Consider the following 12,535-nt stretch of genomic DNA (forward strand, 5'->3'; position numbering starts at 1 on the left):
ACATGTATACCTGTGGTGGATTCATTTTGATTTTTGGCAAAACTTTATTTTCTTAAAAAAAAAAATAAATAAAATAAAATAGCAAATAATTAAAAAAAAATAGAAAACATCTTCTAATAGATTTTTAATAAAATCTGAGGAAGGAATCACCCCTGTATTGTGATATAGAGAACAGAGTCACACCTCTGCACACAGAGCCGTTTACCCTCAAAATACAAAAAAGAAAGTACATAAAATATGAACAAGTGGACAAGTGAAAGTTGCTCAGTCATGTTTGACTCTTTGCGATCCTATAGCCTATACAGTCCATGGACTTCTCCAAGCCAGCATACTGGAGTGGGTAGCCTTTTCCTTCTCCAGGGGATCTTCCCAACCCAGGGATGGAACCCAGGTCTCCTGCATTGCAGGCGAACTCTTTACCAGCTGACCCACAAGGGAAGCCCACATAAAATATATCACCCCTCCAAAAAAAAAAAAAAATCTATCTATCTATCTATCTATCTCACCCAAACCTCAAACTGTGGTGTGGAGAGAAAGCAAACTACTCTCAGATTTGCTTAGAAAGTAGTCAAAACCTCACCTATGTTTACTAAAGAGAAGTTTTAAACAGAACTGGCTCAGCAAAAAGAAGGAATGGCCAAACAACCATGAAACTTAGGGTGAAAGGAAATAATATCGCATTTCAACTATTTCAATATCCAGTGAAGACAAAAAGAAAGAGAGACGGAGAGACAAACAAATCTATTCTAGAAGATGATATAAACCAAGTATACTGGAGAGAATTTCCACAAGTGTTTCATGCTATGTTTATTTAATAAGAACATGAATGTGATTAAACAAGAGCTCAAATACAGGATGATAAAACAACAGAATGAGATGAAAAAGGAGATGGACCAAAGGAAATAAATTTTAGACAAAACAAATTTAGCACCAAGTATGTTTTTTTTAAAAAAAAAAAAAAAGCAAGAGGGAGAAGAGCACTTCTGAAAAATAATAGGGAAACTCTTGAGAAAAATCCCAAATAGATTAGAAAAAAGTTTGTAGACATAAGAAAATTTCCTTGTAATGAAAAAAAGAAGTGAATACATATACTTCCAGAAAATATGTAAATATTTATATGTGTAAATATGTAAAACACTTTGTATTTCCAAAAATTTTGATTCATATACTCAACACTGAAATATGTTCAAGTGAACTTACAAATACAGGTAGAGGAAGAATGAGCCCATTTATCCAAAGATATCTCGGAAGGTGGCGGGGGGCAGAATATGATTCCCAATTACTGCTGCTGCTGCTGCTGCTAAATCGCTTCAGTCGTGTCCGACTCTGTGCGACCCCACAGACGGCAGCCCACCAGGCTCCCCCATCCCTGGGATTCTCCAGGCAAGAACACTGGAGTGGGTTGCCATTTCCTTCTCCAATGCATGAAAGCGAAAAGTGAAAGTTAAGTCCCAATTACTATATCTAATCAAATGCTGCACAAATATAAATACAGAAATTTCCAAACACAAAGGACATAAAGCATGTGGAAGCCCTTCTTGATTAAGTAACTAAGGACAAAATACAGAAGAGACAAATTAAAGCACCTAATAAAGTAGAAGTGAAGTCACTCAGTTGTGTCTGACTCTTTGCGACCCCATGGACTGTAGCCTACCAGATTCCATCCGTGAGATTTTCCAGGCAAGAATACTGGAGTGGGTTGCCATTTCCTTCTCCAGAGGATCTTCCCGACCCAGGGATCGAATCTGGGTCTCCTGCATTGCTGGCAGACGCTTTACTGTCTGAGCCACCAGGGAAGCCCTTAGAAATGCAGAAATCATATGAAGATTAGGGATTATCACAGAATCTATAAAAGCTGCAATAAATATTGTGGAAATTGTGTTTCAGAATTAAAGGTGAAAATTAAAAATCTTGAGAATATGAAAATTCTAATATAAATAATAAATATTTGGAGGTACAAAAAGGGAGGTTGGGAGAAAATGTGAAAGTGTGAATGTTCTCATTTTTATGATCTAAAACTAAAATACAGTGTTTAAAAAAATGTTAATACCTTTTATGACCTATTTTCTCAGCATCTGAGAGCTGCTTTATATAATATTATTTCTTCTCATTAAAAACAACGTTTATTTATTCAACAATTATTCAATTTTAATTTGGTCTTCTGATAAATTTAAACAAAATTAAATTTTAATATTTTTGCTTAAAGCAGTACACAAATTATAATCTTTCTAACACTGATCTGGGTTTCCCTTGTAGGTAAGCTGGTAAAGAATCCACCTGCAATTCAGGAGATGTGGGTTCAATCCCTGGGTTGGGAAGATCCACTGGAGAAAGGAACAGCTACCCACTCCAGTATTCTGGCCTGGAGAATTCCTTGGGGCTGCAAAGAGTTGGACACGACTGCAAGACTTTTCACAACCCTGATCTGTTCATCTTTGCGTCAATACCTATACAGAAAAATGTCTCCAATTCAATTAATGTCAGTGTTATTTATTTCTAACAGAATTTGAGTGATAGTTTGTTTCCTCTCTTTTAAAACCTTTTTATGCATTACCTAAATGCTCTATAATAAGCCTATGTGATTTTAACACCTTATCAACATAAAGTGATTTTTTTTTTCCTGCAGAGAATAGAAAAAACACCTCTCCTGATTTTTTTGTTTTTTTAAGAAAAAGAACAAATGAAGCAGGAACTTCCCATCACATAAACCTCACTGGAACCACATGGAGAGTGTTGATGTATTGTCCAGCAGGGAATACAAATTTATCTAAACTCATTATCTATTCTGTTATCTGATCTTTGGGAGGTTTACTTTTTCCTTAAGCCTTGCCAGATATGTAGAAGGCAGAGGAAAACTGTACCCTCCACAACACACAAATTTTGAGACAGGATGTACATGTCTCTATTTTTCTCCCAATGTATCCTCTAATCCTAAAATTGCTACAGAATCTTTAAAATAAAATGGGGCACCTAAATAGTCCTTACATTAAAAGCAAAACTAGAAGATTCTAGGTTTTATGTTATATGATATTCCTGTTCAATACTGTATCCTAAAACCAAATTAGCAATATTTTCATAATCAAAACAAAAAAAAGTACCCAAAACCTTTTCTCTATCTTTTTCCCAGTACCTTGTTGCTTTGGCCTTTAATAATATTTATGTCAGTGTGATGAAAGTGAAAGAGGAGAGTGGAAAAGTTGGCTTAAAGCTTAACATTCAGAAAACTAAGATCATGGCATCTGGTCCCATCACTTCATGGGAAATAGATGGGGAAACAGTGGAAACAGTGTCAGACTTTATTTTGGGGGGCTCCAAAATCACTGCAGATGGTGATTGCAGCCATGAAATTAAAAGACGCTTACTCCTTGGAAGGAAAGTTATGACCAACCTAGACAGCAAATTCAAAAGCAGAGATATTACTTTGCCAAAAAAGGTCCAGTCTAGTCAAGGCTATGGTTTTTCCAGTGGTCATGTATGGATGTGAGAATTGGACTGTGAAGAAAGCTGAGTGCCAAAGAATTGATGCTTTTGAACTGTGGTGTTGGAGAAGACTCTTGAGAGTCCCTTGGACTGCAAGGAGATCCAACCAGTCCATCCTAAAGGAGTTTAGTCCTGGGTGTTCATTGGAAAGCCTGATGCTAAAGCTGAAACGCCAATACTTTGGCCACTTCATGCAAAGCATTCATTGGAAAAGACCCTGATGCTGGGAGGGGTCGGGGGCAGGAGGAGAAGGGGATGAGAGAGGATGAGATGGCTGGATGGCATCACCGACTCGATGGACATAAGTCTGGGTAAACTCCGGGAGTTGGTGATGGACAGGGAGGCCTGGCGTGCCGCAATTCATGGGGTCGCAAACAGTCGGACATGACTGAGCTACTGAACTGAACTGACTGAACTGAACTGATGATGAACTAAACTTAAAAGTCTGATTTAAAGTCCAAACATGTACTTATAACAGAGGTTCTTTTTCATTCATATTTTTGTAGAATAAATATATTTAAACATGTAGTTAAACTTTTTATGTGGGCAATGACATCTCAAAACTAGTATTGTTCTGTGAAGCAATTCTCCCTGTATAAGTGATGAAAATCCCAACTTCAGTATTTCCTGGAGGAGATCAAACTAGTGGACACTGACAAAGCTTGTTGGGACACAGGATACAAGCATTTTGAGGCTTCATACAAGTTGAGCAGAAAAGAAAGTAACTGGATCATACATAGCATGCAGTTTGTTCATCTTGTAAATACACAGCTTTGAATGTTCATCTAACATTCTCTCCAACGTTCTCTTGATTAGGGAGTGTCTAGTCAATTCATTAAAAATATTCTGAAGGGAAAAAAACAAAGCTATTTAAGTCTTGCTGTGCTGTGCTCAGTCATGTCCAACTCTTTGCAACCCCATGGACTGCAGCCTGCCAAGCTCCTCTGTCCATGGGATTCTCCAAGCAAGAATACTGAAGTCGGTTGCCATGCCCTCCTCCAGGGGATTTTCCCAACCCAGGGATCGAACCCAGGTCTCCCACATTGCAGCTGGACTCCTGAACAGTCTGAGCCATCGGGGAAGCCCATTTAAGTCTTAGTAAGAAGCATTATGGGCTTCCCTGGTGGCTCAGATGGTAAAGAATGCCTGCAATGCAGGAGACCTGGGTTTGATCCCTGGGTCCCGAAGATACCTTGGAGAAGTAAATGGCTACCCACTCCAGTATTATTGCCTGGAAAATCCAATGGACAAATGAGCTTGGTGGCCTACAGTCCATAGGGTACCAAAGAGTCAGATGTGACTGAAGTGACTAAACATCCATGCAAGAAACACGCAATCTTGATATTTTAAAAAGAAGACTACTTCCTAGTGCTTCTAGAGTGACATTTTGTGTGTCATTTTATTGACATTTTTATTGACATTTTATTTGTTCGCAATGTAGTCACTGTGAACAAAAAAGCACATATATAGCAACGACAATACAAATCCCACCTTCCCCATTGATTATGTAATCTATGAAGCTGAACAGATTCTTAATCTTTAGTTTCCATTTTTCCTTCTCTGAACTGGGACTGCAAATACTGCTCTACCTAATAAAACTGTGTGAAAATAAATTAACTGAAATTACGTATGTGAAAACACTTCAGAAGCTACAACCTAATTTATATCAGCATTTTGTTATTTGTATTTTAGCAGATACAGACCTGTGATATGGTGGTCATTGGGCTGACTGAATAGGAACTCAGTAGAACATATCTATGAATAGTGGGTTTAATTTAAAAAGAAGAGTGTTTGCAGTTTCTAATTTATAATCCCTATACAATTTTGGAACAAAAAGTAGGCCATAATTATATTCTCCTTCAGATCTATGTTTTTACCACGTCCTCATTAAGTGTTTATTTAATCTTTCCTTAAATACACCCCCTCAAAAACCTATGTGTCACTTTTGCCTAATTACATCAGTCCTTTTGTAATTGACTGATTTAGAAAAATCCTAATCATTAGAAAATTCTTCCTTGTATAAAAATAAAATCTACACTTCAAACTTTCTACCAGCCATCCTAATTCTTCTTTGTGGTACTGCTTAATAATGGATAAAATCCTTTTTTTCTATATCAAACTTAATATTAATAATAATAATTCTCAATTTCTTTTTCAAACATGTTTCCCTGTACCATTAGGACATCATTATTTTTCCTTTACTCTTCTCTTTCCCTCACCATCTCCCAGAGATGCAGTTAATCAACAAGTCCAGTGAGGGCTACCTTCAAAAGGTAATCTGATTGGAACCATTTCTCACCAATTTTACTGGCACCATCCTGGTCTAAGTCACTCTCACCTTTCAACTGGACAATCACAAATCTCCTGGTTGATTATATTATTTCTAATCTTGCCCTCCTAGAGTCTTTTCTCAACATAGTGGCTAAATTAACATTTTGAATATCTATTTCCTATAATAGGACTCTTAAGAGTCCCTTGCACTGAAAGGAGATCAAACCAGTCGATCCAAAAGGAAATCAGTCCTGAATATTCATTGGAAGGACTGATGCTGAAGCTGAAGCTCCAATACTTTGGCCACTTGAAGCAAAGAACTGACTCATTGGAAAAGACCCTGATGCTGGGAGAGATTGATGGCAGGAGGAGAAGGGGATGACAGAGGATGAGATGGTTGGATGGTATCACTGACTTGATGGACATGAGTTTGAGCAAGCTCCAGGAGTTGGTGATGAACAGGAAAGCCTGGCATGCTGCTGTGCATGGGGTCGCAAAGAGCTGGACATGACTGAGCAACTGAACTGATCCTATAAGAAGGCTTCCCAGGTGGTACAAAGGTAAAGAATCTGCCTGCCAATGTAGGAGACAAAAGAGATTCAGATTCAGTCCCTGGGTTGGGGAGATTCCCTGGAGTAGGAAATGGCAACCCACTCCAGTACCCTTGTCTGGAAAATTCCATGGATAGAAAAGCCTGGTGGGCTACAGTCCATGAGGTTGCAGAGTTGGACACGACCAAACAACTAGCATACATGCACCATATCCTGTAAGAGCTTCTCTTTGCATTTAAAACCCAGAGTCCTTCTGTTGCCTATAAAGTCCTACACTGTCTGGTCCCCCTCACTCTTAGACCTTCCACTTATTGCCCACCATCTCTCCCTCTGCTTCAGCCAAACTCACCTTCTTGCTGTTCTTTGAACATGCTGGCCTCATTCTCTCTGCAGAGTATACTTGCAGATCTTTCCATGACTGGCTCCTCAACACTTAGGTCTCTGTTCAAACATCACCTTCTGATAGAGACTGAATATTTGTGTCCCCGCCCCGCCCCACAAACTCACGTGTTGAAATCCTAACACCCAAGGTGATGTTATTAGGAGGTGGGTCTTTTGGAACAGTCTGTCCTCATAAATGGGATTAGTGTCCTTCTAGAAGCAGCTTGAGAAAGCTCCCCTGAGCTTTCTGCCACGGGAGATCACTGTGAAAAGATGGCTGGCTGGGTCCTCAGCAGGCACTGAATCTGCCAGAACCTTGATCTTGGACTTCTCAACCTCCAGAACAGTGAGAGACAAATTTCTATTGTTTATAAGCTACCCTATCTGTGGTAGTTAAAACAAAAGGGACTAAGACAGCTCCCCAGATAAGCTCTAACCACCCAGCTGAGAACAACAACACACTTCCTTCATTGTCTCAATTATTTTCATAACATCTTTCAATATCTGAAATCTTATATGTATATTTGCTTATTACTTCTTACCCTCTCTAATATACAATCTCAAGGGAGCAAGAATAATATTTATCTTGTTTATTATTTTGCCATAAGTCATTCCTATCATATACAACTGTGAAGAAAGAATTAACACAGCAAGCCTGAGACTGACATCCTAGGAACACCTGCTTGGAAGGCTGACATCAGGGAACTTAAATAGCAAACAATTTTCTCTACTAACATAGAACTTTCTCTAAATGATAGGCATAATTTACCATACCTAGACTGTCTGTATAAATGATGCTGCTTATGTTGAATACTTGCTTTCCTTCTGGGAGTCTGGAATTTTGGTATTTTCCAAGCAGAAAGCACCTATGTGACCAGCCCCCAATAAAAACTCTGAATTCTGAGTCTCTAATGAGCTTCTCCAATTGACAACACTTCATCTGTGTTGTCATAATTTGCTGCTGGTAGAATTAAGCACATTCTGTGAGACTCCACTGGAAGGGGTTTCTTGAAAGCTTGCCTTGGAAACTTGTACCTGGTTTCCTGTGGATTTTGCCTCATGTATTTTTTCCTTTGGTTCATTTTTTATAGTCTCACTATAATATGTGTTGAAAGTGAAAGTGAAGTCGCTCACTTATGTCCGACTCTGTGCGACCCCATGGACCCATGAATATAATTACATGCTGAATCCTTCAGGTCTTCCTAGAAAACTAGAGAACCTATGAGTAGTCTGAAAGACCTTGGACATATCAAACAAGATGGTCACCTGGACACCTCAGCTGAAAATAATCAAATAGAACAGCACATAAAGGAATCCCATAACATGGTGATGAATCTAAAATGAAAATAAAGCCCACCCGTACCCCATCATGAAATCCATTTACTACTTACGTGACTGGCCTGTAGATCTCCTTAACACCAATGAACTGAAGTTGCTCCATGATGTCTGGGATACTTGCACATCGAGTAAGATTAATTCTTGGGTAATAAAGAAGGTATGAGAGACACATTTCATTCCTGGTGCTTAATCCTCCCTGAAAATGGAGGTATTTTACTTAAAAAAGTATATGTTCCACCAACTCTAATACAGCACACAAACCACAAATGTTACACAGTTTCTTCCAATATTGAAATGTAACCCATCTTAAAGCTGAAAAATAATCACCTAAATGACAATTTGGTTTTCAAAAAGATAGTAGCACTTTTAAAATTAATTATTTCCAACTCTTTAAAAGTTATCTTTCTTAAATAACCTAATAATCTCCTCAAAGTTCTGTTTATGGTGTAAACTTGTCACTATAGTGAACGTTTCCAAGGATGTTCAGCAACATGATACCAGTCAGTCAGTGTGCTGGAATCTTTGCCTGATTGCATTGAATTTTCTATAATCTTGTTGTCATAAATATCAGCATCTGCACACCACAGGGGAAATAGATTACACACTTTGAATCTAAATGTAAATAGTGGACCAATTAAAAAAGATCAAAGATCCTCTGAAGAACAGAATCTGGAGTTGCTTACCATATATTATCTACAATGTCCAATTTTCAACCAAAAGTTATTAAACATGAAAAGAAACAGGAAACTATGACCTGTATTCAGAAGCAGAAATTTATTGTGAAGGATATAGATGCTGGATTTAGCAAAGACTTAAAAACAGACATACACATGTTTAAATAGCTAAATAAAGATGTTCAATTAAAGATAAATAGGGGAGCACATGTATACCTGTGATGGATTCATTTTGATATTTGGCAAAACTAATACAATTATGTAAAGTTTAAAAATAAAATAAAATTAAAAAAAATAAAGATAAATAAGCTAAAAATGAGTGAACAAATAAGGAATAACATCAGAGAAAGGAAAACACAAAAAAAGAACCAAATAGAAAGTCTAGATTTGAAAGATACTGTAACTAAATTAAAAGTTCACAGGATGAGCTCAACAGCAACTTTAGATGGCAGAGGAAGGAAGCAATGAACTTGAAGACTGATCTCTAGAAATCTCCCAACTCAAAGAACAAAGAGAGAAAGACTAAAGTGAGTAAAAAAACAACCCAAGAGAGCTGTAAGACAATATTAAATATTCCATGTATGCAACCAAAATGGGCTTCCCCGATAGCTCAGTTGGTAAAGACTCCACCTGCAATGCAGGAGACCCTGGTTTGATTCCTGGGATGGTAAGATACGCTGGAGAAGGGATAGGCTACCCACTCCAGTATTCTTGGGCTTCCCTTGTGGCTCAGATGGTAAAGAATCCGCCTGCAATGCGGGAAACCTGGATTTGATCCTTGGGTTGGGAAGATCCCCTGGAGATGGGAAAGGCTACCCACTCCAGTATTCTGGCCTGGAGAACTCCATGGACTGTACGGTCCATGGGGTCACAAACAGTCAGACAGGACTGAGCGACTTTCACTTTCACTTCATGCAACCGAAGGCCCTGAATGAGAAGGAAGAGGAAAAAAGAGTAGGAAAAACTATTTGAAAAAAATGGTGGGAATTCTCCCAAATTTAGTGAAAAACATTAACTTACAGACCCAAGAAGCTCAACAAATGCCAAAGACAATTATGAAGCAAGTTATACCTAGACACTTTATAGTCATATTGCTGAAAGCCAAAGACAAAAAGAAAATCTTGAAAGCGGCAAGGCAAAATGATATATTGCATACAGGGAACAATAATACAATGGACAACTGACATTTTATCATAAATGATGGAAGTAACAAAAAGACATTGGAATTACATATTCAAGTGCTCCAGAAAAAAGAAATTATTCAAGAACTCTGTATCCAGCAAATCCTCTATCCTTCGAAAGTGAAGATGGAAAACATAGTAGTAGTGTTCATAAAAAGTAAAAAATGTAAAGCAAAGTCGTTCAGTCGTGTCTGACTCTTTGTGACCCCATGAACTATAGCCCACCAGGCTTCTCCATCCATGGGATTTTCCAGGCAAGAGTACTGGAGTGGGTTGCCATTTCCTTCTCCAAGTAGTGTTCATGCTGCTGCTGCTGCTAAGTCGCTTCAGTCGTGTCCGACTCTGTGCGACCCCATAGACGGCAGCCCACCAGGCTCCCCCATGCCTGGGATTCTCCAGGCAAGAACACTGGAGTGGGTTGCCATTTCCTTCTCCAGTACATGAAAATGAAAAGTGAAAGGGAAGTCGCTCGTCATGTCTGACTCTTAGCGACCCTATGGACTGCAGCCTACCAGGCTCCTCCGTCCATGGGATTTTCCAGGCAAGAGTACTGGAGTAGGGTGCCAGTAGTGTTTATAGCTATACATTAATGTAGTATAGTGGCTAATATGCAATGATTTTACAAATTGCAAAACATCATGCCTTGCACTTGATAAAGGGTTGGGTAAAAGGAGAAGCTGATCTACAAATGAGGCTGCAACTGACATCTCAGTAAATCTATTTAATCTACCTTTGAGCTTGGATGGTTACTCAGAGTTACATCAAATTGTAGGAAGGGAATCAAGCTTTTGTGTTCTCGCATCAACCAGTCATTGGTTGCTGGCTGCCCCACTGAAGAGAGTATGACTTTAAGTGAGTCATTCCCTGACATCAACAGCAACGTCCAGTGAAGGACACACTTGCTCTTTTTCTATTGTATGTTTGTCTTATGCTTGTCTTGTGGATCTATAGAATTTATTTTAAATGTTATGCTTTTTATTAATTATTTTTAATTATAATTAAATTAAATTTAAAAAATTAAATTATACTAATGCTTTATGTGTTGCAAATTTTTTTTTCAGTTTAAAACTTATCTTTTCACCTAATAGTGTTTTTAAGTGACCAAAAGTGTTAAAGTAGACAAACTCATCAATCTCCTAATTTAGTTTGTACTTTTCATATTTTGAGAAGCTCCTACCTACTCCAAAGTCATAAAGTTATATATATATAATATACATTTGTTTATATATATATATATATATTTCTCCTAATGGTTTTAAAAATTTTATTCTTCACATTTTAATATTTAATTTACCCAGAAATTATTTTTATGTGTGAATTATAGTAGATAAAGATGTAATTTTATTTTTGCCATCTGGCAATTGTACCAGGAATTCTTTAGTGAAAAGTCCATCCTCTCTCACTTACCTGAATGCCAATTTCTATCCTAAATCAAGTTTCCATACAGGGGGTTTGTAGGTCTGTTTCCAGAATCTCTATTCCATTCCAGTGTTCTAACTCTGGACTCAAACCACACTATATCACCATAGCTTGAAAGTAAGTTTTCATACCTAGTAATTTGTTTCTCATCTTATTCTTTTAGTAGAGTCTTGCCAAGTCTTAACCCTTTGCTCTTCTATGTAGATTTTATAATTAACTTGCTCTATGTAAAAAAAGCTGCAATATTCTTAGAAAAAATTTTTTTAAATAGGAGAAAAGCTTTGGCTAAGGGAAGGTTTCTTGGTTAGACAGCAAAACCCCAAATAATAAAAGCTTTATGAATTACATCAAATTTATAAACCAATTTATAAAGAAGGATTATCTTTGTGTTGTTTTTTTTTTTTTTCCTGAGCCTTCTATCCATGAACACAGCCTCTCAATCTCTTAGGTGACCTTTAATGTCTTAAAAACTAATAATTTTCTTCACAGAGATCAAACACATCTAATGTTATTTTATTTCAATAGAATTTATAGTCTTAAATTACAGTTTCTTCAGATAGTTTACTGCATACTAAAATATAATTAACTTTAGGTATATCAATTTGGGGGAGGTTTTTGATGTGGAAAATGACAATATCTGTGAATAATGTGTTTTACTTCTTTGCTTCTTCCTTTCTGATCTTCATATTTCATTTTATTTCTTTTCTACTATGATAGTGAATAAAACCAGTGATAATAAATATCCTTGTTTTCTTCCTGATTTTAAAGAATACTTCTAGCCTTTCATTTAGCTTGATATTTTCTACAGATTTTTCACAGCTAATCTTTAGCTGGTTAAGGAAATTCTCTCTTATTCTTAGTTTGATAAATGTCCTTTTTTACCCCCATGACTGACAAATTTTATGAGTGCTTTTTCTGCCCTGATTGAAATAATTCATAAGTCTTTTTCCTTCAATCTCTTAATGTATAATGGCATTAATGTATTTTCTAATTCAAACCAATTTTACATTACTTAGTTATACCCAAATCAGTCCTAACTTTCATTTTTATATAATGAGAGATTTGGTTTGTCAATACATTGTCCAAGTGACTTCCAACTGGTGCGTCTTGTTGACCTTTCTTGTACTGCCCATGTCAAGTTTCAGTACTAAGATTATGCTAACTTCATAAAATGAGTTGGTAGAAAGTGTTTCCCCCTTTTTTGTGTGTTCCCTGGAAGAGACAGAGGAAGACATGAGAG

At 37.2% G+C, this 12,535-nt stretch overlaps 1 protein-coding gene across 1 annotated transcript in view; it reads right to left on the reverse strand.

Moving 5' to 3' along the window:
* Nucleotides 1-12,535, reverse strand: part of MOXD1 (monooxygenase, DBH-like 1) — a 99,185-nt gene that overhangs the window by 8,066 nt on the left and 78,584 nt on the right. The window contains exon 11 of the mRNA XM_010839691.1: nt 8,075-8,217. Within this exon, the coding sequence (XP_010837993.1) occupies nt 8,075-8,217 (143 nt within the window). The remainder of the gene's footprint in view (nt 1-8,074; nt 8,218-12,535) is intronic.

The sequence above is a fragment of the Bison bison genome, unplaced genomic scaffold, assembly GCF_000754665.1.
Source record: "Bison bison bison isolate TAMUID 2011002044 unplaced genomic scaffold, Bison_UMD1.0 scf7180017864132, whole genome shotgun sequence".
Lineage (NCBI taxonomy): Eukaryota > Metazoa > Chordata > Mammalia > Artiodactyla > Bovidae > Bison > Bison bison.